Below are 26,508 nucleotides of genomic sequence, written 5' to 3' on the forward strand. Positions count from 1 at the left end.
TCAGTATCTTAAATCTGCAGCTTTTTGCGTGCACAGTCACAGCAGAGGCCACCTGTGACAGTTTGGGAACAGTCCCCTGTACCCATCCTGCTCCTTCTAGAGACCTGTTCTAGAATATAGCAGTGCTACAATCGTGATCCGCCCTGGGGCAACAATGCCCCACACAGGAACACAGCGTTCTTTTTCATGAACATTTTTGACCTAAGCAGTATTACTCATTTGCCCTGCTCAGCTTTTGAGGAAGCAGGAGGAAGGGACAGGCACAAATGAAGACAATGCAGAATTTCTCCTGCTGACTGCCTTAAACACAGAAAACCACGTATCGATGGAGTTTTTGAGAAATCAGACTGATGCACAACTGCTGAAGCATCTGCGTTCGGCAGATTTCACAGCTCACAGCCCAGGCAGCACCCAAGGGCGGCTCTGGCTCCTGCCCCGCGCGAACCCACCCGTGGGTAAGGCCTGCAAACCTCTCCCTGGCAGGGAAACTCTTTAATAAGAGGAACAAAAAATTTTCAGCTTGCTATTTTGAAAATTACAGCTCTTTATCATACAAATTAAATGTCTGAATGCATTTTAAATCAAGCTATGCGTCCAGTTGTAAAACTGCCATCAGATTTTGCTCTGCTTAGGACTGGGCAGAATAAAATTACTTCAGATAGGTTGAAATCAATATTGCTTTTTCACTCCTCTGAGTCTGAGCACCAGAGTGCTGTCTGTAACAAAAGAATGCAATAGGGCAGTTAACAAAACTAGGTTGTCCAAGACTGCAGTGTCCTTGTCTATTATTTTTAATTAAAGCCTTGGGGAAAGTGTTGGGAACTCGTAATACCTTGAGAGCTGACTCCTTATTTCTGATGTAGAGTTAATGCTAACCAAGCTATGGAAACAGATCACCTCAGTTCTCTACCTCTTTTCTGTAAAATAGGGTCCCTTGCTCAGTTCACAGCCATATTAAGATTTAATTATTTCTCTAAACTGCTGTGTAATACTAGGTATTAACTACCTAGTATTTTTCATAACTGATTTGTCAGCATACATACTGTACATACAATTTGGTCCAAGGAAAGTGTCCAACAGTCCTACAGAGTCAGATAAACATCGTTATGTTAACAGGTATCTTACGGTGACGCCGTATGGATGCGTTTCCTTCGGGGCCAGGACTGAATCATTTGTGTTCTTTTGTTTATGAACAGGGTGAGGCACAACGGGTCTGTTAACATGCCAAAGTCCTTCCACGGCATTGTGTAGTTTTGTCTGCATCATTTGACTACTTATACGTACTTCATGCCATATATATGAAATCACACTTTATTTTCAGTTCTAGCTATTTATATGCGTTGGAGGAAGAGGAATGTGGAAAAAGAACAGGTTCTTTCTGGGCATCTGATTCAGAGAAGCTCAAGACTTCTCTTAATGGATCATGACATTTTCCTGACCTACACAGAGCCCTGCAGGCAGCAAGCTCTACCTGTTTTATTGCACAGATTGAAGTTCTGGTGCTGTCAGCAGAGCGCTCTCAGGAGACACTTGCCCTGCCTGGAGTCGTTGCTCATTCCCACAGTGTTTCCATGTACAATAAGAAAATAGCTCTGGGTTTGATTCACTCCCTCTCTTAAAGCAGGCTCGGAACTAAGCGCAACTTGACAAAACCAGCGCGCATCTGACCCTTTAAATTACTGCACCGGCCAGCATGACACCAGTTAACGCTTCCAGAAGCGCTTGCACTAAGTCCTGCGCGCAGCTCTGCAATCACCGGCTGTTGCAATGCTCAGGCAGCAGCTGGGGCTGCTGCTCTGAATGTGCTGCGTTCGCATCTCTCACCTCTGCTGCAGGCCAGCGTGGGAGAGCGGAGCTGGCTGGGGCTCCCAGGAGCTGCTGGTCTGTTGATTTGCTCTTCAAGGCACACGGTGCCTTTCGTAACAGCGTGCAGCTGAGGCTCGACAGCGCTTTTGGGAACCTCTGTGCTTCCTGGCTCATCTGCTTTCTTTTATCCTACCGTGGCTTTAAATAACTTGGGTTTCTACTTCTCTGTTCTGTGTAGCAAGGAACACACATTGCAACACAACCTTTTTCTGAAAAAAAAAAAAAAAAAAATTGAAGCATGAAAACTTGAATGAATCTGGTGGCTGTATCAGTTCTGGAAGTTTGCTGCAGGGTTTCTGCTTGGATATTTATAGTTACTCAGTGAGGAGCACCTTGCAGAGCAGATCCAAGTCTATGCTGGGGCGGGGGAGCAATGGCCTAAGCATTGTTTATCAGAGACAAAAGTTGTAATTTTAACAGGAGAGCCCAAAGTCTGGGTAATAATGAGTCACTGCAGTTCTTTCAGCTGCTTCTGCAGCACTGCCTGGGCAGACCGGGTGCTGGGGGTCGGTGTCACCCAGTGCTGCACAGGGTGCTGCAGGCGGAGTAACTGGGCTTTTCTTCACCTTCCCCGGGAGAGAGGCAGCAGAGGCAGTACCCTCGTCCTCGGAGAGGGGCTGCTGCTGAAGGAAATGCCCCGGCAGCAGTTTCTGAGGTGGGGTTGGTGCGAGTGAGGAGGGGGGCTGAGGTGAAGAGGAGCGCGATGGGTGTCTCGGGGGCTTTAGCTTTACCCAGGCTCTAGGACTTGACTTCAAGCTGCCGGGCACAAGAGTTTCCAGCACTAGAGAGACAGGGAATGAACCTGCAGAGGGGCTCAACGCCTGCAGGGAACGGTGCCAGGAGGGGCGAAGAGCAGCTGCAGCTGGGCAGTACGTGCAGAACAAGCCCCAGAGCTGTGCCCGACCTGGGCACCCTCTCCTCTAGCACACAAGTAAAGCTTAGGGGTGAAGCTTCCCTTCTAAAACGGCTTTTTACCCACCTTTACAAGAATCTCCTTACAGCGTGCAGCAGCAGGCGGCAAACTTTTGACGTAAGATTTGGCGATATGCAAGTATATACCTGTTCTAGCAACAATCTGTGTTTTTAGAGCCGAGAAGGAACCGGGTCCTACCCTGAGCTGAGGGACCTCATGCACAAAACCACCTAAGAGAATAAACCTGTTGTGGGGTAATGCCTTCAGCACCACACGGCGCAAACGCCCAGCGCAGGACTTAATTACCACGTACAAAGGCGCTTTGGTCAGGGCTGCGCGTTGGGCTCCTCCGAATGTCAGCGAGCAGCTATGCGGCAGAACAGGCTGTCGGATTAAGGAGTCTCCAGCGAAACCCGGGCTGAGGACATCGGAGGACACCAGCCAAGCTGGGAAGTGAGTGAGCTGGGTGGTACCGAGCAGAGCTGCCCGCAGCCTCCCGGGCACCCGCGCTGCCGCCCGCCTCTGCAGCTGCGCCTCTGCCTGCGCCGCGCCGCCTGGGAGCAAAGCTGCTCCGGCAGGGCTGGCAGAGAGCACGGCACGCAGGGGCCTGGCCGATTTTGGGTCAGGACGTGAAGGTGGTTTAGGGGCTCGGTCGTGCTGTCGCCCCAGCCCGGAGCAGTGGGAAAACTGCTTTGCATGGGTGCAAGATGAATTTCTCTCGCCCCGGTGCAGCAGGCTGCAGGTGAGGGGCCGGGGGTTCACCCAACGAGCACGTAGCTGCTGAGCACCCGCACAGCCTTATCTCCGCTGGGGAGGTGAGTTAATGTGTAACCCGGCTGTTTGGTTAGCCCAGAAAAGCAAAGAAGTCCTGGGATAGGCACGTCCGGGACAAGGAGTTGTGCAGCGTGGAACGCCGGACATCCTGGTAAAAGAAGAAGAAAAATTAATTATCTCTATTCCTTCTTGTCCTTTGCTTTCTGACCTTTTCCTGCTGAATGGGCTGCGGGCGAGGGGCTGAGCGGGTGGGACACGGGTACCTGCAGGGTTACGGACGTGCTTTGCTTTGGAAGGGTAAATTGTGGTGGAGCTGTCACAGGAGGTGGCACCAGTGAAGATGGACGAGGTGGTTTGAAGGTGGTGGCGGGAGGAAAGCCGGGGAGACCGGCAGCTGCCGGCCGAGAGGCTGGGAGAACTGGTGCTCAGGACAGCAAACAGCTCGGGCAACTGCTGTGTGCACTTGATTTACTTGTTTAAATAGGAGGAACTATAGGTCTGCCGCCATCGTCTCCTTTCACCCTGAGGTGGGATCTGTCCTGCTGTGCCACTGCAGAGCAGGAGCAGCTGGGACGGTACCTGCGAACTGTGTTTTGCTTTGGTTTGTGTTTCGCTTTGGTTTGTGTTTCGCTTTGGTTTGTGTTTTGAGCTGGCCGGGATGAAGCCCTTTGCCGGCAGCTGTAAGGCTGCTCTGCCTTAGACAGCAAAAAAATACCGAGGTTCTTTGACATTGCCGGAGAGCTGTGATAGAGTGCTTGTAGTAGGACTGGGCTTAAAAGAAAGTAGCCTCTTCATATAAAGCAATTAGCATTAATTGCTACCCAGCACCTCTTTGATGTTTGAGGGCTCAGCAAGCTTTGTAAAGGACAGTTATGGCAGCTGTCACAAAAGCTGCGCGAACTGGCCTTTTATTTTAGATAAAGGATAGCTTCTTCTAAAAGCATTTTTAGTGGGGGAAGATATATAGCATTGAAAAACAGCTTTTCGAGTACCATGCCTTTTTAGTCATATTTTTAGTTTGTGGCCGAACTGCCATGTCATTCAGCAAAAGGAAGGAACTGTAAAATCCTTCTGAATCATAAACCCCGGGATTTTTCAACACTGATTTCTGCCCCTTTCCGAGTCGGATGAATGCGTTAGAGCCATAATCGCATCAGAGAACTAGTGGGCAGGAAAATGAACTTCTTGTTTCTGCGTAGATCCTCTCCAGCATCCAACGAGCTCCGAGCTGAACTTTGCCTCCCTGCGAGCTGAGGCTCGGCAGGTGCCAAAGCCTTGGCAGCTGCTTTATGTTTCCGCAAACGCTGTTTGAATGAGAACAAATTACTTCTTCCAGTGGGCTCACGATGGTGGGCATCCTCATGGAGAAATTAGCTCTGTCGAGACCCGTCATTAGAGCGGGGCTACGCTGCTGCTCTTCCACCCAGGGAACTGCCTTGCACAGCGGACACTGGCTCCGACCAGCTGCTGGCATCAAGTTTGAGCAAGACTTTCGCTTCCCCAGAAGTGTTTTGCTCTCTCGAATTTGTGCGGCAGGGCGGAAGGCAGTGAGGAGCATTGCAGCAATCTCCATCAAGCAGGCGGTAGTCTCTTGCTGCTTGGAAGTAGATTCGTATTTCACATTGCAAATATTTGGGTGCACAGTAAAACTCTGCGGCTTGCAGAAGCCTAAAAACCCCCAAAGTTAGACAGCATCTCTGCTTCCCAACGGCTAAAAGCTCTGGCTACAAAGTTATCCAAATTCAAAGAATCAAGAGTATTGCTGTTTCAAAACCACTTCTTACTCAAATGTAATTTAAGCAGTAAATAATGTAAAGCTGAGACCAAAATATTAAACTCCTCCTGCGTGGAAGGATTGGATCTGTCAGGGCGTGGGTGTTGAAATCTGATTTTTGCGGCATATTCCAATTACAAAGGAATTCTTTCAGGGTCTAACACTCTGAACAAGCAGCCAGTTCTGCTCACTTATCGCTAGATCTAATTCCCTGATCCTGCTACAATAAAAAAAAAAAAAAAAAAAAAAGCAGCAGCGTGTTCCTGTGTGCCATGGCCAGGTTAGAGCACAAAGAGCTCCTCTGTCTTCCGACGAGCCAATCCTCTCGCGTGGGTCCGTGTGTGTTGGAGGGGGTGTTTGTTTTGCTGCTCTCACTCGTCTCCGCAGCCCAGTTCTCTCCGGAAGAAGGGGCGGTACGTGCAAAGAAAATACATAATTGCTGGTGTCGGTAAATTTTGGAAGGCTAATGCTTTACATCCATAAGTAATTATGCCTTTTGTCGGCTACTCAGCCTTTCCCCGCGGGCAGCAGAGCTTTCCCGGCCACGCACCCTGCGAGCATAACTGGCCCCTCCACCGCCCGGACCCTGCCCCGGGAAGGTCTCGCTGTCGGGAACGCCGACGGCAGGTTGTTTGTCAGCCAGCCGCTACCACGTTCCTGCCCCGCCGGTGTTGGGGGTACCCAGAAGAGCAGCAGGGGTGCGTTGCCACAAGCAGAGGGGGACATTGGGGTACCGCTCGCAACCCCCCCGGGGTGGCTGGAGACACGGCACATCGCCGCAGCGCGGGCGCTGCCCTGGGCGAGCTCTGCCAGGCGTGTGCCCAAACACACCCAGGTGTGCCCCAAAGGTACAGGGACACCTCCCCACAGCCACGACACCTCCGTGGCCCCCGAGAAAGCTCTTTGCCGAGGGGAAGCTCCCAGCAGAGCAAGGCTGTGACTCAACAGCAGCATTTCGGGTCAGCGCGTTCAGAAGTTTGAGAGCGCTGTGGCTGTGCAGCTGGCAGTGGCGGGGGGGGGAGAGGTCCCACGAGAGGCAGAGCTGGGCTGGGATCGCTGCTGCCGAGCTCTGAGGCTGAGCTGGGCTTACAGCCTCTTCCTTCACTCAGGAACCACCTTATCCACAACTCCGAGATGATTAGCTAACCACCAGCATGAGATGGCCAGGGATGGGCGGTCCAGAGCTTACCATATTTCCAGTTCTTGTGGGGAAAACCTCAGTTCCAAGGATCCTTTAAAAAAGCCCAGCTGCCCCTTCTCCTGGAGAGAGCAGCCTAAGATGGAGCACGTTTGCATCCATCCGGCAGCTTTCACAGTCTGCCCGTCCTCCCTCCGGCTGAGCCAGTGTATTTTCATCACCCCGCGGGGGGGGTCTCGCAGCTTAATGCCTCCTCTTTCTTCCACTTCAGCCGGGATATTGCCCCCTGCACCGGACGCCGCGGCAGCCTGTGATATGCCTAAGAAGGAGCTGGGGATGGCTGGCTGCAACTCCGGCAGCTGCAACAGCATGGCCAGCACAGCCTCCAACCACTCGCAGCGTGTAAGTAACCCTGTTGTACCCAGCCTGGGCTCAACTCACCCCTCTCGATAGCTGAGGAAGGATTTTGGTCAGATCTCTGCTCGAAACCACTCTCCATTGGTGCTTTGGAAGCACCTGGGGGCCCTTAAACAGCACCGTGCACCAAATTAATTCCTGCCCCAAAGCGCTGCCAGACTTTCCATCCTGCCATATGTGTCAGCCATCAGGAGCCTTTGCTCCTGCAAGATTTCCTCCGGGAAATGATACTGAGAGCCCAGCGGCTCCTGCATTGCCCAAAGATGCGGAGGCAGGTCGTGCAGGCACTGGGCAGGAGGAACCTGGTGAGTTCCCCAGTGAGGGATTAGACCAGTTGGATAACTGGGTCAGACTGGCTCCAACAAGGATGACTTCACCTGGAAGAGACAGTGAGCCGTACTCCTCCCGGCCGACAAGAGATTAATTTCCTAGTTAAGGCAGAGATGAGTTTGGACCATGGGTGTAGATGTGTAATTTTTCACTATCTGTCCATTAAAGCTTGTTTGTCTCCAAACACTGATTCCAAGATTGATGGACTAATTACATCCTGTCTGACTTGGAGCATAATTGATATGTACAAGTGCAACGCTCAATCCTGAACAGGTTTTCCATTTGATGTACTGCAAACCAGAACCAAACCCTCTGAAATTTATTAGGGATGGAAAAACTGGTTGCAATATTGCATGGTAAAAGATTTGGATAGGTGTCATCCTGCAAAACAACTCCTCCTGGGACAATATCTCCTCCATGCTTGTTGATCTGATACACACTCCATCCTTTCCTGCACTTCATTTTTTTTCATGATATATTGCTTGTATCACCCTTGTAACTTGGCAATTCCAAAGCAGTCATATCTCATGATACTTGAAATACAAACAGAAGTTAAACAGCATCTTGCCATACGCCTTTCAAAGCTGGGATATGAGTAAGAGAACAAGGAGAGGGGCCACTAACCGCAGATAAGCCTTCAGTATTTACAATGTTTAGGCAAGCTTCTAAGATTCAGCATTGCTGAGCACCCATGTTATCCATCTGCTCATATTTCTCAAAGTAAACTAAAGAACTGAAGGTAGAGGCCAAGTTTCCAAGTTAAGAATAACCCATCTTCTGATGCTCATAGTGGGGTAATAAAAAAATGTCCTTAAGTATATATGGGGGTTTTTTTTGAGGAAGTTGTCTAGTTTTCTGTAGCTGTAAGTACCAATTTTTGAATAGCCACTGGCCAAGTCTCCTGGCCAGGAGCTGTCACGGGTCTCCTCTTAACTGCCAGGGCTGTGAGTAATAATATACCTCCTACATGTACTGTTTTTTTTCTTTTTTCAGAGTGATAACAGTTACGACTACTTATCTGTGGAAGAGAAAGAGTGTTTGATGTTCTTAGAAGAAACTATTGGCTCACTGGATGCAGAAGCAGACAGCGGGGTCTCTACCGATGAGACTGACTACGTGGAGCCCTCCAAGTTGCCCAGGACATGGTTGAAGAGCAACTCCATTCCCCAGGGTAAGCTGGAAACCTGTGCTCCAGCCCTTGTTTGCAAAGGGACTTTCTGGCTGGGGTGCGTTCCCTTGCAGGCAGGGAAGGAGCATTGCCCCAGTTTCATGCACGTGGTAAGCTAAAGCCAGCTTGTTTTCATCACTCCGCGGTGAGTGGTGGCTGTAGGCAGCGAGGTAGGTAGGGCACCAGCTGCATTTTCCCAGTTCTCACATGCCGGAGCTGCTAGCAGCTATTGAGCAAGGTCAGCAGAACTGCAGGGCAGAGCATCTTTGCTCATGCTCCGACCAGGCTTACACAGATGAAAAAGGCTCCTCATTCACCACATGCTTTGTCAAATCCAAAGTATCTGACTTTCTTAGCAGTGACAGCGTATTAGCTGGAGTCAGGGTAAACTCTCTGGGTGCAGTGCTCTGCCACGGCTGCACTGGCTTAGCAGACGTGAAGAAGTGTGGCTTGCAAATGGGAAGGTATCCTGTGTCTGTGTGCAGAACGGCGCATGACTTCATCTCTCTCTCTACCTAGATTCGAAGAACGGGGCTCCCCCTCCGAGCGCAGGTCAGCAGTGTGCAGCTGAACAGAAGAGTGGTAAGAGCATCTCTGCCTTCTCAAGCTCGGCTCCAGCAGCAGTTCCAAGCTCAGGCTATTACAGTCTTCCAAGGAGCATCATGGTAGCAAATGGAGCTTCTGACAGCAAAGCGACTGTCAGCAGAGTGGAGGACCCAGTGCCAGTAGATAAATCTTCACAGGACATGGCCAAGGAGGACAGGCTTGACCAAGCCAACACGAGAAGCCACATGAAATCCCTGGGATCTTTGATTATCCAACCCTCAGATCCCTTCCAGGATAACCTGGTGAGCCACGAGTGGTCACGTAACAATCACTCAGATGCCAAGAGGAAAACAGCCAAGGAGACCAAGACTTGGACTCCATGGGGCCAGCCAGAGAAATCCACATTAGAAGAGGCCCCTCAGGACCCCGATGCCAAGCGTGGGCCTCCAACTGCCCCCAAACCGCGAAAACTGCCACCAAATATTATCCTGAAAACCAGCAAAAACAGCCCAGTGCCACTCGCCACAGAGGCCAGCCAGAAGGTAAAAGCACTGCCTCTGTCCTCAGCTGGCTCTCAGCCCGGCTCTGCCAACGACGCTGCTGCCGAAAAGGTGAATTCAGGGCACCTTGACCCCAAGGAGAGGGAGAAAGCCCGGCGGGAGGCACTGGAGAAGCTTGGACTGTCACAGGACAGGAGGGACCCCAGCACTCATCTTCAACCTACCATGCATTCCCAGCCAAGGGAGATGCCGTTCCCCGTCCCTGGAGAGCCCAAGGCACAAAGTGAGGCAGTGGAGACGTCGGTGCCGGGTATCCGGCAGATGACCTTCAAATCCAACACCCTGGAGCGCTCCGGCGTGGGGCTGAGCAGCTACATGGCCAGCACCAAGGAGCAGAGCGTCAAGACCAGCAGCTCCTTGGGCAAGATGTCCTTCATCGAGCGTCTCGCCCCGAGCTTCCTCCGGAGCAGCCGCCCCCGGCCGGTATCCCTCGGGGCAGGGAAGGACTTTGCTGGTCTGAAGGAGGCCGGGCAGGTGGAGCAGGAGAAGAGCAGCAAGCGGCGATCCCACCCGCTGCAGAGCTTCCCCAGGCCATCCCGCTCCTGCATCAGCGTGAAGATTTCTCCCAAGGGTGCGACCGACGAGAACCGGCGAGAGGCACTGAAGAAGCTCGGTCTGCTGAAGGAATAGCTCTGCGGGCAGTGGGGCTGCTGGAAAAGGGGCTTTTCACCCCAGATCTAGGCCTTCACTGCCTGTCCGAGGGCACCACAACCATAAGCATCTTCTGCTGTGATCACCTGCCCCAGCATCTTGGGAGGGGTATCACGAGAGATATTTGGAGCTTTACACCAAATAAAGTAACACCACGTGTACATAATATTTTGTACATAGCAAGTGTATATGAGCTATTTATATAAAGCATCACTGAGCATGTGGATGGGGCATATTCTCCTACAAGGTCTTTAATGCATTTGGGGATTCATCGAAACAGGGAAGCCATGGAATTGGGGGTTTGGCCTATTTTAAAAGGGGTTGCCCGTGGATAAAGCCTCTCTGGGAAGAACTGCAGGACTCTGCTGCTCCTTTAGGATTTTATGGATTTTTGTTAACTTTATCAAAGCCTCTGAGGGCTGAGCACTCACCTGCTCCATACAAGTGCCTCCCAAAACCCACCACTGCCACATACAAAACTGTCAGACGGGTGCGGGCTCAGCAACACTCCCCCGTGCACGAGTGCTCCTCGTACAGCGCCTGCAGGCGAGAGGCTGGATGGCCGCGCAGACGTCCCACTGCCTCCTCTCACACCCAGCCCTGACAACCTGGACGTAGCCCTTAGAAGACACACGAACATCCGCGTTCATCGCGAAGTGACAGTTAAGACGCAACAGACCGCGTGCCGGTGGCATAACCAGAAGTGCTGCCCAAAATGAGATGCAAGTCTGAGACAACACCATTGCATTCCCTTGCAAACTCTCCTCGCGAGACCCAGCTGATGCTGTCGGTGTTTATGCTGCGCACCTTTTATAACAAAGGTGGTTTATTTCTGTAATAAACTTGTATATGATCAGAAAATTACTGTGTAATACAGATTTATGTTGCAGTCAAAGTTCTGGTAAAGCTAAATAATGCATTTTAACCTTCAGTATGTCTTGACTTGAGCAGCATGGGTGACCCAGACAGCAGCTGGGCATTGCAAATGATGAGGTTTGAACCAAAGACTCGGTTGGGCCTCCTGCAACCCAGGACCCATGCGAGATGGGATTTTGTGTAAGTGCTTCCAGTACAATAAGCAGATGCGAAGTCTGCCATGGCACTGCCAGACTGGGACAGGTGACATGGGACCTGCCGCTGCTCCAGCTGATCCCTTCCAACCCACATCATCTCCTGGGGCTCTGGGGACATCTCCCACAGCAGCTGTGTTAGTTGAAAAGATGGACTAACAGCTCAGCTTGAAAGCATCATTTTATTTCCTTCACCAAAAAAAAAATCTTTCATGCAATCCTGGCTTTCAGTGTTGAACATCTAGAGAGAGTCTCTGCTAATAAAGCAAGCACCTTTGTTCCTAACAGGCAATTTAATTTCAAAACTAATGTAGGCTTTCTTTAGAGAGAGGGGCTGACCCTTGGAGACAATTGCACTAAACAATTTACTGATGTTAATTAACTGCTTGCTGCATTAATATAAGTTGCACTTAATCGTTTTCATCACTGACCTTGCAATACAATTAGCTTTTTCAGTGTTGTGAATACTAAACAGGCTCATACTGACAAAACCCAGAGCCAGGCTTCTAATTCTTCTTCAAACAGGCATCAGCATGGAAAGGAGAGGGCACCCTTCTGCAAAAGCTGCATCATTTCACAAACCCCCACATAATAAAAGGTGTGCACAAGTGGAGGGAATAGTACTGACCCACATAAAGAATCCAAGGAATGCAAGAAAATGATGTCTGATTAGCTACACTTCATGAAAACAGGGAAATGCTTGTTTGTAGTTAAGCAATTAACTAAATTAGTTTTGGGCTGGCCAGCAGTAATGCAAACCTGTATATCAGGGAGGAAACTCGGAGAAGCTGCATGGGCTGAAGTCTGACCAAAAACTCAGCAGGTTGCTCAGCAAACACCGTGTTGCACCTACATTGGCTCCAAAAGGGAGAAGGAGCCTGGCGGGTTATTAACTCCCCCAGGCTGAGCCCAGCGCCTCATTTCAAGCCTGGAGCCGGGTCAGCAGTGGCCGGGCAGGACTGGCAAGCCGCCGCATGGCTGCAGACCGCGGGCGATAACCGCAGCCCAGAGCCCCTCGGCCAGGCAATGGGGACGGCTCTAACCCCAGCACGGCTGCGGAGGCAGCTCTGCCATGTGCCTGGGGCATCACCAGCAGTTTAAGGGGTTTGCGGTGGGGGTTAGGCAGGATTAAGGCTGTTTGCCCTGAGAGCTGAGCAGGGCGCAGACACTGCCCTACGCACAGTGTTCTGGGTGCGAGCCTGCCCCAATACACATGGGTCATAATAAGCACGGCCAGAGCTGAGGGACCCCCATGCAACCTGGTCCATGTGGCCTTGGGAAGTTGCCTCTGGGCTAATGCATGGCCAGAGAACAAGGGTGCTCACAAACTGGGTGCTCACAGCCTCGCCGTCCCGTTCCCCTCTTCCCCAGCTGCCTGCTTGTGCCTGGGGCAAGGGCCACCCTCGGCTGAAGCAAAAGGCAGAAAGAGCAGCTTGGTTTTAAGAAGCCACCCCCAGGTGCTGCAAAAAGCTCCGCAGAGCTGAGAGGTGGCCACGCTCCCCTGCGAGAGCTGGATCCGTCCCTCGGCAGCAGGGCTCGACTCTGGGTGGCACCAAGCAGAGTCATGTGTCTGCTCTTGCGTAAAGTCCCAGCCCAGGAGCCACACGGCCCGTGGGGATAAACACCTTCGTTTCTAATGGCTGCAGATGTATTCAGCCTGTAAAATGCCGTATTTTGCTTGCAGGATTAAACAGCAACGCCTGCTTTTGGAACGGGGCTCGCCTACGGTGAGTGATTCAACCCAGAGCGCCGAGCAGCAGCAGAAGCACTTCACCTCCTGGAAAGGCACAGATCAGGAGTTCACTCCCAGAGGAATGACCCTGATCTCCTGTGGCTCTTGTTTCAATTTATTCTCTTTTGTTTCCATTTCATACCAACCAGGCCATGTGCACAACTCCTGTTAATGAACATCGCTGCAACCCATCATGGCTTAATAAGCAATCTTTGGAAGTGAGATTTCTGCTAGGAAGTCTAATCAAAACTTAGCTTTCCTGCTTGACACATACGTTACCCCGTAGTATTCCTGGTTTTGACTAAAGCCAAGGATTGGAAGAGAATCCTTTGTTTCCAAAACAACCTGTTCTTAAAAGAACTTAAGGTTCTGTTTCGGGCCAGAAGTTCTTTTGAGAGAGAGACCTTAATGCTCTCCTCCTTTCCCATTAGATAAACAAGGTGAGATTACCTTTGAGACTGCAATAGTCATGTATCTACATTATGCAAGTGATGTGCAGTAAAACAGCACATTAAGTAGCGTAATGCTAGAATCAGCAATGGGTAAAAAGGAGTGGTCAGAAGAGAGGAACATGTGGATGAAAACGCACAATCAAACCATGCAAGAGCTGGCTTCAGACGGCTGACCCCTTCACTCAGAGCTTTATCTTGCATCTTCCTCTCCCCTTTCATTTATACTGTGCTCTCACTGCCTTTAAACTCAATCATTTGCACTTGAAAGTCTACAGCCTGAGGAGCGCAGCGCTGGGTGGGAACCTCTCCTGCTGCCTGTCTGCACATCAGGCCAGTTGAAGCCTGCCAGTTCACCGAGGCAGCACCGGGTATTCCCCCTTTTTATTTGCAGGAGGAGCCGGGGAGCAGCATCAGTCGCAGCAGCCCTGCATTTACAGTCACACAGACAATCGGTCCCCAACCCCGTCCCGCTGGTCCTTCTCCCTCCATACCAGGCAGCAAGGACCACAGGGAGCAAAGCTCCCCTGCTCCGATGTAACCCATAATCCCTAGACTCAAAGGAAGAGTTTTACCTTTGCTCTAGCCCCGTCCACATCAGTGGAACGTCCAGCAACGACCTGCTCCTCAGCCAAGTGCCCATGGGATCCCCGCCATCACCTGATGTAAGAACAGCCAAAACAGCCCCAATTCGCAGACTGGCAGAAGTCTGAAGGGGGTGATGAGCCTCTCTTTTGTAAGGGGAAAAGCTGGTGGGCAGTCAGCCGAGCTGCCAGCTCTCAGCTGTGCTCCTCCAGCCTGCCAGCGCTGACACAGCTGATGCAAGGAGCTGCGGTGATGGCTGCTCCTCTCACAGAGGGCCGAGGGAAAGGCTGCTCCTGCCTATTAACACCTATTAATAGCATTTGGGGGGGCCTGGGAGATGGGTGGGAGAAAAGCAAGAACAGAAACAAAACCTACCTCTGGGTTCGACCAAGCTCCAGCTGAGTTCCCGGGCTCTTGTCTGGGTACCTCTGAAAGCAGACTCTGCACTACTTAATTCTGGGCTTAATTTACTTGATTTGTGCCTGGAAGGCAAATTCACAGCAGACCCCAGCCAAAAAAACAGTCATGAAGAGAGATCATAATATTTCAGAAGTAACCTGAAGAGTTGGTAAATGTACCCTCAAGCGCCTTAATGCAGATTATACAAACTGTGTTTACGCGGTGTAATGATGTTAGAAAAGACCCAAAGAAAACACTCAGCTTTGCATTTTGCATGGAGTATTCATCTACTTCTTAACTATCAGTCCCATACTGCCTCAGACATATCATTTCCATGTCTACATGAGCCTGTCAAGACCTACTATCCCAATCAAAAGCATTCTTGCGCACATCTTTCATTACAAAGACCAAATTCAGGAGAAGTGGTTTGTTAAATTCTGGCAATATCAAAGAACGTCAGCTGTACTGGGGCCACAGTCTCCAGGAGAAATTGGTCATCTTAATAATAGACTTTGTCACTGCGCAGCAGCTCCGGTGTGGGTGTCAGCAGGGAACCTTGGGGCTGTGTCCCACAGGAGGTCGGGGAGGTGGGTTGGTTACTGCTGGCCTGACACGTCTCCAGCTGGAGAACATCAAACCTGGGCTGTGAGACCCAGGGTCCCGCTGGAGTCGCTCCAGCTCTGCGGGAGGGGACGGTAGATGTCCGAGGGTTTTTAACCACGTCCCAGAGGGGTTTGGGCAATAACCAGTAGCTGAGGCTCTGCCCTTTTTCCCTGCTCACGTGCACATGGAGAGAAAGACCCTCTCCAACTCCAACTACTCCCATATGAAGGAGGGATAAATTACCCCTACTTCAAGGAGTGCTGCATCTCTCTCTGCTTCATAAAGTCACCAGGATAATCCCCATGCTTTGCCTGATCCACCTGTTTCTCTTCCATTCAGTGCTTTGTGTCGGTGTTTACAGTAATGCATGGCAAACAGAGGAGGTGTGGGGAGCGCTCCTGTGCCGGTGCAATGGCACTTCGTAGTCGTGTTGCCCCAGCCAACACAAATGACCACACAAGGAGGGAGGCAATGGGACTCAGACCCTGGGTCTGCGCGGGACCTCGGGGTGGGGACTCATCCAGCCGCGTGCTGTTTAATACAACAGGCTACTGCTTCAGCTGAACTTCTGGGCGATGCCATAATCCCTGTAGGCACGCTGAAAACCTGCGAGCCTCTTGGGGGTTATGATGAACTAAGGCTTTGTGGAGTTAGGCATGGTAGAAGTGCTGCTGGGCTTCAGCTCGTGTCACCCTGTGCCAGGTCCCTGCGCCCCAAGGCCAGGCACCGTGCTGAGCCCAGCCTGCTCATCAGCCCCGAGCATCACGGGGGCATCTCTCCAGTTACACCGACCAACCAAGGGAAGCCCTGGTCCTTTACGGTTATCCATAATGAAAAAACAGTGTGACAGACTCTTGAGCGCAGGAGCAACATTCCCTGAAAATTGGTGTCCTCCTAACTCCCCTCAGCCAAGGGTTACCTGATGTACAGAGCTGTCCCGTCACGTTAAAATGTGACTGTGCAGTGGGTGTCCTCAGGTGAATCTCAGTTCTGCTCAGGTCAACACCAGGAGCGGCCTGGGTGACGCCTGTCCATGCCCAGGGCAACCTAGTGCAGGACTGACACAATATAGTCTGCATTTCCCTCCATTACTTTTTTTCCTATTCTTTGTTTCTAATGGAATTTTAAAAGAAAAAAGGCATCCGTACCCCCAAACCTTGTCACTGCCGCTCGCATGTGAGCGGTGCTTAGCACTGGAGAACTAACGACCTGCAGATACAGAAAAGCCAGAGAGCAAAGACAAGTTCCACCAAACGCATTCAAGCCTTTTACTGCCGAGTCCTGCTGTGTTCAAACGACCAGGGTTTTCCTGCTACAGGGTTTGTTTTTCTTTACTTGCCAGCAATGCAAATTTACCTGATATCTTAAAACCAAACTAGATCTAATGTTCCTCCTTCCTGCTCTTAAAACCTGTGCTCTGGTTCTGCCACTGCAACCACCAGTTCAGCCTCCATGAGCCGCTGGACCGCCCTTGGCAGGGCAGGGGTGTGAGCTCCTGCTTCCCAGAGATCTCAGCTGTTCTTTGTTTCCAAATACCCTTTAAGTCCAGTAAGAGACAGAAAGGGTCACTGTTGTTCCTTGCACAGGGGTTTATGCGCAGTGATAACATATCTGGCTTGTTCCAAGAACGCTGCCCTAGCTGGAGTTAATGATTAAACTCCTACAGGCACTGCAGAGCAAGCAGGGGTTGTTATGATTTATTAATAACAACTCTGACTGCAGACAAGCTGTGCTGAGATGCTGACAGCAACCTCAACAACCGCGTATTGGCAAAATATGCAGAGCCAGAGCCCCGGCGCGATGCCCGGTGCTGCATGGTGCCCACCGTGCCCCTCACTTGGGCTGGTCGCAGGGAAGAGATTCACTGGCCAGCATGTGTTCATTAAAGGAAGGAAATTTGCTTAACAAGCATAGCCCAGAAGAACAAATTCTGTAATTTGTCTGCATGTTAACTCTCCTTTAGCAGTAGGAGAAGGTGCGAGGCAGCAGGACTCCCACAGGAGAGTTTCTTTCCATGGGCTGCTGTCGCTGTTTCCCTGCCAGAGCCATCCTCCTCCCCGCTAGCTGCCTACTGTAAACGATGCTGAGAAAATGGCCCTTGTTGCTTCCAGCGCTGCTGCCCCTGCTGATTTATTTGATTATTTTTTTTTGTTTAAAGGCAGTGGGGTCCCCAGATGTCCCTGCTCCAAAAGCCGGGGTCAGCTTGGGACACCTGGGGACCTTGTGCAGAGACCAAGATGAGCGTTCCCACCCCGGATGGGCGAGGAAGCAGTGCACGGCGGTGCCGCGGGTAAGGTTGCTTGTTACTACCCCTTAGAATCATCTCTGTCAAAGGCAATCTGCCTCCACCCAAAATATCTTGCCACCTCATTGCTCTTCAGAGCAACTTGGGATGTAGTACCTGGCCCGACTGGCTCCTCTCGGGAGAGCTCGTCTGACGGCAATCCCGCTGCGCCTGTCGCCGCCTTTGATCTCTCCCGGCTGAGGCAGGAGGTCCCCTCCTAAAACACGGCGCTGCGTGGCGTGGGCTGCCTGTTTCTCCCGATTCTCCAGCGATTCTGCTCCTTTCCATCTGCTCGGGGGCTGTGGCCCTCACTGGGGGATGTAGCAATCCCAAGCCACATCGGTTACCTTTCGTAAGGAGCCTGGGGGATGCCAGAACCTGGCAGCTCACTGCCTGGGGGCAGCAGGTTTTGTGCACCTGTGTGATGTCCTCCTGCCTGGCTGGGCTTCCCTCCCTTCCAGATGTGTTCGTTATTTTCCCCTTTTCTGGCAGCTGCTGGGTTGTCCCCCTTTCGATAACGTGAAGGAAACGCAGAGCTGGAGCCAGGTCCCACCCTGTACCCAGAGAGTTCTGGAGTCAGCATCCAAACAAAAAAAACAACATAACTCGCTAGAATAGCCATTTTCCAGCTGTGGCCTGGGAACTGCTGGGTGTCCCCCTGCTAACGGAGCTACAAGAAAACTAGCAGAAGGTAGCTCAGCCTGCTGCTTGCATGCTCGGGGCTACAGGGCAGAGGGTCCAGCCTGCTCCAGGGGCAACCTCTGCAGCCCTGAAAAGGAGAACAGCCTCGTTACTCGGGGTTGAAACCTAGATGTGAAGAGCAGTGATTGCGGACTGAGCTGGGAAATGAGCCCGCTGCCGTTTTTTGGTGGGTTTTTTTTTGCAGAGCTGAGCTGGGGCTGAGCAGAGGACCCTTGGCTGTTCCCAAACCCGGCTGTCCCCACGCAAACCCCTCGCCCTTCCTCTCACACCCTCCTCTTCGTAGGTCCTTCATGGGAACAGCAGATGGGTGTCAACCACCCGGGGACAGGCGGCGGGTGACCGGCCGTGACACCAACACGGGGTGGCACTGCGTGCCCGGGGGAGCGCAGCCCGGCACGGTCACAGCTCCTCACCCCGGGGGCTGGGGGTCCCTTTGCGGTGGGGACACTGTGGCTGGGGCAGGGGGAAATGCTGCAAGGGGTGCTGCTGGGGGGGGGGGGGGGGTTCCACCCCCGGAGCCTGTAGATGCAAGGGGGTTTGCTGCTGGCAACGCCAACGGGGTGGTCTCCCTTGGGGTGCAGCGGGGTCAAACACCCCCCCTTATCCCCAAGGTAAATAATAAATAATGCACAGGGATGGTCCTTCTCCTGCGTGGCCGTATCCAGGTCAGACCCGCACCCAGGGGCTGAGACTGGTGGGGATGGGGACAAGGCACAGCTACCCACGCTTGCCCACTGGAGACAACTTCACCTTTCCCAGTACTAAGGTCATAAAAATAGTTTAGGAAAAGAGAAGAGGAAGCAGGATATGCGGTAATTAACATAATACCACAGTTAAAATGAATTATTAACATTGCTGTGGAGGTAGAGAGGCTTTGCCTTGTAGGAAGTAATAAAACAATTATGAGAACAACCTTTGAGCACACAGAACACTTGCCAAACCCGGGGCACTAATTTGCCCCCAAACCCTTTGAAACGTCTCCAGAGCAGAGGTCTCCCCAGGGTGGCTGCAGGTCCCCGCACCACCCCGCTGCGGGTGTCAGCTTTACCCCACGGCGGCACGTGGGGTCCTGCGGTGATGCTGCTACTGGGCTTCACCAGTTGTCACCCAGGAGAGGACAACTGGGGCGACCAGGCTGCCAGAGAACCCTCTTGCCCCAGGGCAAGGACAAGGACCACCAGCTCAGGTCTGGTCCTCAGCTCACCCTCGCAAACCCCCCTCCGCCTCGCAGGAGCGGCATCAGCTCTGCTTCTCCTTTGAACGCAAATCTGCAGAGGCACGTCCAAGTGCCGAAGGAAGGAGCTGCACACCCCAAACCATCAGCTTCTCCTTCAGCATCGCTTGGCGGGGTCTCACCGGAGAGGGGGATTAGTCAGGGGTTTCAGACTGAACATTTCAACCACATTTGCAGCACGGAGAAATGACGCTGAGTAGTTTTATGGGTTTCCCACTATTGGTTTTATGTATCACATTTTATTGCTAATACAAGGGCAATCTTATTGCTTTGCTACTGATGTGGTAATAAATGTCCTTAGACAGATTAATTCTGCTGAAGCGTAATTAATATTAGGAGGTTTATTGCACAGGTTTCATACAAAACAACAATTACCCCAATATAAATAATCATATAGTGATAAAGAAAGCAAAACTGTTTTACAGAGATTTATCTTCACCCAGGGAGGCTCCAAAGTCCTTCAATGATTGACTTACACTAAACACAACCTGTCTTCAAAGCATGCCTGCGCACAAGGAAGGGGAGAGCAGGACCTTTGGGCCCCCCCAGCGCACCACCAGGTCAGAACAAAGTCGTTTCTGTCAACTCTCCTGTGAGCACCCTGAACCACACACCTCTTCTCACACGGCGAGTGTTATTCTGCAAACCCTGGAGATAGGCAGAGTGTTAGGACCAGCCCAGGGCATTCTCAGAAGTGCCACAGGTAGATTTTTTTTTTTCAATCAATCATTTTTATTTGAAGAAAAGCCAGACCAAAGTCCCTTGCAATAACACAACTGTTACTATGCCTACATAGTTTTGGAATAACTATCACCATGTCTACACTTCTCAAGATTATTTGGTCAGTGCAAAAGAGGAATTGTGTGTGTGTGTGTGCATGAACAAACTGCCCTTAGTTACATCTTCAGATCCTGTGAGGCAACGAGCAGGGCCATTATCCCAGAACAAACCGTAATTGCTCATGATGAACATGCCTTAAACATGCCTGGGTTTTGGTGGTACCTGTGCAGAGCTCTGGGTTTGGTGATGGATGATGGTGCCTTTCCTGTGGCAACACAACCCGCCAGCTGACAAACTTTAAGTATGCAATGGTTAAAATGCTGCAAGATTAAATTTAGAGAAATTAATCACCACAAAATGACAACTTATTGACCGCATTTAAAGATACTTTCAGGTAAACCCCCTGCGCCTTAATGATACACCGACTTGATCTCTCAGCTTTGATCTCTTTAGCTGCTTGGCGACTCAGCTCAACCAGGCCATGCTGCGATGATCTGATACAATCACACTAATGGGAGAAAATGATAACCGAAACTGCCTTCCTGGGAATTACAGCAGGAATGCCTGCAAGTGTTTATCACTGTGGAGCTGGGCTGGTTTGTTCTTCTCGGGTAACACACAAGCTGCGGCGGACCACCAGTGCCCGGAGCTTCCCAGTACCAGTTCCTGTCCGCTTCCAGACGTTGCGGGGGGACTGTCACACCGGAGGAGAAAATTGCAGCGAGAGTCAGAAGATGACTCTGTGGGACGAAGCCCCACAAGCAGGGACTGGCAGTGCAAGAACACAAACAAGCCAACCCTTGGGCAGGAGCCTGAACATTCATTTTATAGAACTGCGAAGGGTTACTGGAGCTCTGCTGGTTATGAAGGCGATGTCCTTGTGGAAGAGGCACCTGAGCATGCTCTGCAGTGCAAAGCAGGTATTACAGGGAAGAGCAAGACCAGGCTAAAAAAAATGTATTTGTTGGCTAAGCAGCACTTGTATCACCGTGGCATTATCACTTGCTTCGTTCTCATTGCAGGGATCGTTTTACAACAGACTTCGAAGCAGAAACCATCTTTTTGTCCTGTATTTCATAAAGCGTATGGGATCAAAAGACAGGCATGAGCTACATAAAGCATTCAGGTTCATTCAAACCACAGAATTTTGAGGAAACATGCACAAAGTTCTTACTTTATGTGAAGTTCTGCCTGGAAGCGGTTCACAGCAACTAGAATTTACTACTATTCTTTAGAAACAGTTGCTTTGTGTTAAAAGTTTGCAAGTTGCCTATAGAGCAGGGGAACTCCTCTCAAACTTTTGCAATTTCTACTCCTGGCCTCTTCGCTTTTTTTCCCCCCCTTCCATGACATATGTCACCCACATCATTAGGTGGCTAAAAATGACCATTTTTGGGTTTCATAGGCAGTATGTTGGTGGCACCTTTGCTATTCCTGTAAGTATTTTGACCATCTCCAATTTGCTCAGCAATGCACATCTAGACTTAAGGAACTTTTTAGTGCATCTGTTTCTAAACTCTGGACATCAATATATATAAAAAAAAGAATTAAACATCAAGAGCCAAGCAAAGACTAACTGAACTGCAAGCTGCAAAGAAAACTTTATTAAACTAAATACAAGCTGGAGGCAGAGCAGGAAAAAATTTCCAGCAACAGAAGCATCACAATCTAAGGTAGGTAATCCTCAATTTGCCCTTAAAATACTATTGTTTGGGTTGCAATGCTATTGTACAGCAATTATATGAGTTACTTTGATGGATTTCATCTATGATATGTAACAGATCAGAAATTTAAAATTATTATTTCTATAGCAATAAAGGTAGTATAACTTATTTACGGTGGTTTTTTTTTTAAAGGTAGTGTGCCTTTTTTTTTTTTCCTTTTTAAAGTTATAAATTAGATTACTGGCTTTTTTGCCAAGAACACATACAAAAATGATGTGAACAAGGTGAGGTCTTACGCAAGCCCACACAGAGTTATGTAGCAGCAGCTAGTTTACTTTGGACCATGGCAGAAGAATGGTTTAATGAGACAGGTGCTGAAAATTGATCATATAAACATTTTCACAATACAAAACTGAAATGAAAACAGGAAAAAAACCCGCAACCATACATGGTTTACTTCTTAGTAAGGCCTGTGTTTCTGGGATATATAGTTCTAGCTCTTTCTTTTCACTTTCTGCCTCTTTTTTTTTTTAAATGCCTATTTGCTGGTTAAAAAAAAAACAATGCAAAACACCTCCTTGCCTAAAGCTTAAGATTAAATGAGATTAAAATTAGTTGACAGCTCTGTCCTGCAGATAGAAAACCAAGTTCACTCTCCTACATCCGTGCTCACTCTCTATGGGCATTTTCATACAGAGCCCATGGAGAGCTCGGGTAAAGCAGCTCAATAACCCAACAACGCTGCAAGAGCAGACACGCAGTGAGAAAGACCTAGCTGAACATGCTTTATTTTAGCTTCCATCTAACCCATAAAACATTTGCAATGTGGGCCAGCTACCTGCTCACAGACCTTCCTGCACATCAGCCACCATCTCTTACCGGCAAATCGCTCATCGTCCAACGCGGCGGATGCTGTGAATGCCCCAGGAAAGGCCGTTTTATTGCTGCAGGCTGGATGAGTGTGGCTAGGGCTCAGCTGAAGTTACCCAAGATAATTGGACTAGTTTTTCTCCTGGAAAAAGTGAGATCTCCTTGTTAGCAGCTTGAAAGCCCTTCGTGGTGGTCATGGCAGGCACAGTTCATGCTCTCCAAGGCTTTTTACTAACATGCTGCTCATTGCTGCAGGGGAGGAAAAGGAGTGAATTAAGGGGGTTGTGAAGTAGTTGTAATTGATCTTAAAAGACAGCAGCTGGGTGATTGTCTAAGCGTGGCACCCACCACCTAACGAGGAAAGGACCTTGTAGGCACTTCACATCTCTTTAGTTAATGGATTGATGCTGGGGAGAATTTAGCATGTTAATGCCAGCCCAGAATACATCTCCTTAGGAAAAAAGCCTCATTCAGATGTTAACCTGAACATCAGGATCACATCAGCTGGGCCAGCACATGGTGAAATTTTGGGCTGCAGCTGGCAAACTGGCAACTGGTTCATTACTCTCAGCATGGCAGCACTTCTCCCCATGCCCCTAGCCCAAAAATCTGGAAAAGAGGGAGTGCGCTGGCTGAGCTGTAGTGGTGTGGATCAGAAAAGATTCAATGAGCATAGGGATAACATTTTTCCTGATTTCTGGATGTAAATAAGGACTTTCAGCTCTTCCAGGGGCACTCTCGTTAGCTCCTCCTTGCTTCAAGTCCTCCAGATTGGTGGGCATTATGCCATTAAATAAAAATCACCGTTTTTCAAGTCACCTGTCCAGTCTCTGTCCAGCTGCAAGGAGGAAACTACCGAGGCTCTGCTGAAGCCACTGCCCAGCGTCAAGCTACACAGAGCTGGGGTGACTCGAACGTCGTCTTTGCTGTCTGCTGAGGACACAGAAAGCTGGTTTGCGCAGGCAGATGTGGTCAGCCAGCTGTGCACAGATACACACACAACCCCGCAGCAGAGCTGCCTCCACTGCTTCGTACATGGGGGAAAAATCGGAGGGGAACCTGCCTGAAGAGGATGCTGTGCCAGCTGCACCACCGCAGCGCTTCAGCCCGTGCTGGAAAGGGAAGAGAGCACTTCTGCCGTCCCGTCCCACCCTTCCTATCAGCAGAAGGGGAGAGCTGGACGGGAGCTGAGTTTGCAAGCTGGGACTTCACAGCTGGGGGACATGCCTCCTATCGTCCCCAACACAGGGCGTGCAAGGCACAGCAAGCGAGCGGTGCGAGGGCTGAGCCCATCTCCCGCTCCTCTGCAGCACGAAGGGATGGAGGGTGGGCGAGCAGCGGGCTCCCGTGGGCATCCAGCCCAGGATGCTGCCGCCAGCAGTAGCTGGCAGGACTCAGCTGGGCACCACGGCGGGTGGGAACAGGGCTCAGTATGGCACCGAGCCTCTGTCGTTTCCTTGCTCATATTTCCTGAATGCTTTGAAGTGATTCTGATGCAAAAACGAGCATGAAATCAACCACGTGATTTGCGCCTAACGAGGTTTTAACTGCAGTGAGGGTTAGGCAAATCTTAAACAAAGAATATCAGTAAAGACTTTTTAGGATAAAACACTGCAGTAATCAACAGTCACTTTTTAACTCAAACAAGGAAGTAATTCCTATCTGAAATAGAGACACCCAACCACTGTTTCTGTTCAGATCTGAAAATGGATAACAACAATCTGTATAAAGATAAATTTCTGGGAAGAAAAATAAAAAAAGGAAGAAAGATAATTGGGGCGTGGCAGGAGATGCTTAAGTATGTTGGCATTCCCGAGATCTGCAGCATTTCCTATTGTTTCTTGAGCTGAAAAAAAAAGAAAAAGAAAAGAAAACAGGGCTTGATGCCACAGGTCTGCAGATGGCTGGCCGGGTAGGACCAAGTGCCATGTCTCAGGGCTGCTGCTGGCTGCCCGGTGCCGGGTTTGGCAACCACCAAAGCAATCCCTGAATGCCTCTGTACATGCAGGCACTTGTGCGGGTCGCAGCCCAGCGCAGCAGACGGCAGCAGTGCCGGCGGGGGCTGCTGCGTGGTCACCACGGGGTCCCGGCTCAGCCGCAGCACCTCAACAGGTCCCTCGCCAGCCCAAGAGAGCCCCGGCTTTCAGCTGCCACTGACCTGCCGTTACCAGCTATGCCTTTAGTAACCATCCCACCCACACGACGGAGGATTTAATGCAGGAGTGCGAGAGCTGCAGAGCGCTATGAGCGCCTTTTTTCTTTTTAAAATTCCCTTTTCTTGGGGCTAGGCCATGGCACGGGCTGGGAGCCAGCAGGGACGCAGGTGCTCTGCTCTGAACGGGGTGGTTTACCTTGGGAGATCCCGGCCACAACCTCTCTCTTCTGTTTGATAACACAGACATCAGCAAAATCCCGTACCCAACGTGAGGTTTTTGAAGCTTGCCGAGGGAACGTTTGTGAAGGCTGGACATGGCGGTTCTCTTTCTCTTAGCAGCTTTGCTGCAAGGTGAGTCACCAAGAAACCAGTCTGCAGCCTCTTACACTGATGGGAACAGGCAAAGCAGGAACTGGGGACACGGCCACGTCCCTGGCTAAATCCTCACTTGGACACTAGTTACCTCCACCTGCAAAATGAAAACTGGTTAAACCTCCCTGCCCACTAGAAGTCTGCAGAGAGCTAGCAAAGGCATGGCGAGAGCTGGGAGGGAGAATCCCAGCTCTCCAATTTCTCGGCACTGCAGAGAACCGCTTGTGCCTGTGCAATGCACCCGAGGGAGAAGAAAGTTGCCAGATCAGGCAGAGTTTGCAAATGCCAAAGGTTATTCTTAAATGTTTGCCGTTAACTGCTGCCCTTGACGTTTAACTCCAGGCAGGACTGTCGGGGCTGATGGGGCTTTGGGGCATCGAGGGCTTCCCCATCTGTGCCGTGACACAGGGCAGTGGCTCTGTGCCACCAGTTATCCTCAAGTGGACTATATGGCATTTAAGGAAGGTAACACACCACATCCAAAATAAACTCTGAACTTTCTGAGCCAGATGCCACTGGTGCCACTCATAATCACGCCCCGACTGGAAGGAGCTATGCTGGTTCTTGCCAGGCGAGGAGCTGGTTATCTCTGAGTAACCAACAACTTCTGTTTCTTTCTTTCCCCAAAAGAGCCAGTTTCAAGCACCTTGTATGGATCCAGGTTTTTGACAGGCGAGGTTGGAGGATCGGTCACCCATCAGTGCTTCTACTCCATCATACCAGCCAACAAATACGACCGAAAATACTGGTGCAGATTAGCAGGAAACGGAGTTTGCTACACCATCATTTCTACAACCGGCTACATCTCAAAAGCCCACGCGGGGCGAGTGTCTCTCGAGGACATCCCCCAGAAAGGCACCTTCGCGGTGACAATGACAGAGCTGAAGAAGAACGACACGGGGACCTACCGATGCGGCATCGGCACCACCAACAGAGACCTGTACGTCAGCCTGAACCTGACGATTTCGGCAGGTAGGAAACTGGCAGGGGAGAGGGGAGGCTCCGCTCCGCCGTCAGCCCAGCTCGCAGGGAGCGGTTTGGGGACAAATGCTGAAGCATCAGCGTACAGTAGGCATATAGACTTTTTCTACCCTGTGCTATTAACCAGATATTTATAAGGATGGGGTATAAAAGTACCCAGATTTGGCCAAATCAGGTGTTCATAAAAGTAAAAAGAAACTCCCTCCTGCCTGCCTGGGGGCTGCGTGCCCGACGGTGCCTGCCGTGCTCTCTCCCTGCAGATGCCGGTGCGTTGGGGTCGACCGAGCTCATCCAGGGAGAGCTCCGCGGCTCTGTCACGGTCCTGTGCCCACCTGGGGACACCCAAGGCAGCAAGAAGAGGTTCTGGTGCAAATTGGGGAGAACCGGCTGCACTCTCATAGCCGACACCGATGGCTATGTAGGAAAGAGTTACCAAGGACGAATCTTTATCACTGCTCAGGAGAGCTCTGGAGCTTTCAAAGTCTTGATAA

The 26,508-nt window shown here is 50.8% G+C and overlaps 1 protein-coding gene across 6 annotated transcripts; it reads left to right on the top strand.

The window, feature by feature from the left end:
* Nucleotides 1-235: 235 nt before the first annotated feature.
* C23H1orf116 (chromosome 23 C1orf116 homolog) lies at nucleotides 236-11,112 on the top strand. Of its 6 annotated transcripts, XM_075055763.1 has the most exons (5): nucleotides 3,171-3,232; nucleotides 3,512-3,704; nucleotides 6,737-6,867; nucleotides 8,206-8,383; nucleotides 8,900-11,107. In XM_075055763.1, the coding sequence occupies exons 3-5, from the start codon at nucleotides 6,781-6,783 to the stop codon at nucleotides 10,114-10,116; spliced, it is 1,482 nt and encodes a 493-aa protein (XP_074911864.1). In that variant the 5' UTR covers nucleotides 3,171-3,232; nucleotides 3,512-3,704; nucleotides 6,737-6,780; the 3' UTR covers nucleotides 10,117-11,107. The 6 variants fall into 6 exon arrangements, with proteins under 6 accessions (XP_074911862.1, XP_074911867.1, XP_074911868.1 ...); XM_075055761.1 differs by lacking the exons at nucleotides 3,171-3,232; nucleotides 3,512-3,704 and adding an exon at nucleotides 236-455 and having other exon boundaries at nucleotides 8,900-11,112; XM_075055766.1 differs by lacking the exons at nucleotides 3,171-3,232; nucleotides 3,512-3,704 and adding an exon at nucleotides 2,322-2,521.
* Nucleotides 11,113-26,508: the final 15,396 nt, after the last annotated feature.

This window comes from Buteo buteo, chromosome 23, assembly GCF_964188355.1.
Source record: "Buteo buteo chromosome 23, bButBut1.hap1.1, whole genome shotgun sequence".
Classification (NCBI taxonomy): Eukaryota; Metazoa; Chordata; class Aves; order Accipitriformes; family Accipitridae; genus Buteo; species Buteo buteo.

What these genes read in the sequence shown, in the direction of transcription:
- C23H1orf116 (XM_075055761.1), top strand. Translation starts at nt 326, where the DNA reads ATGGAGTTTTTGAGAAATCAGACTGATGCACAACTGCTGAAGCATCTG. An exon ending in CCGCGCGAACCCACCCGTGG is followed by an intron (nt 456 to 6,736) that starts GTAAGGCCTGCA and finishes CTTCCACTTCAG; the next exon opens with CCGGGATATTGCCCCCTGCA. An exon ending in GAGCAACTCCATTCCCCAGG is followed by an intron (nt 8,384 to 8,899) that starts GTAAGCTGGAAA and finishes CTCTCTACCTAG; the next exon opens with ATTCGAAGAACGGGGCTCCC.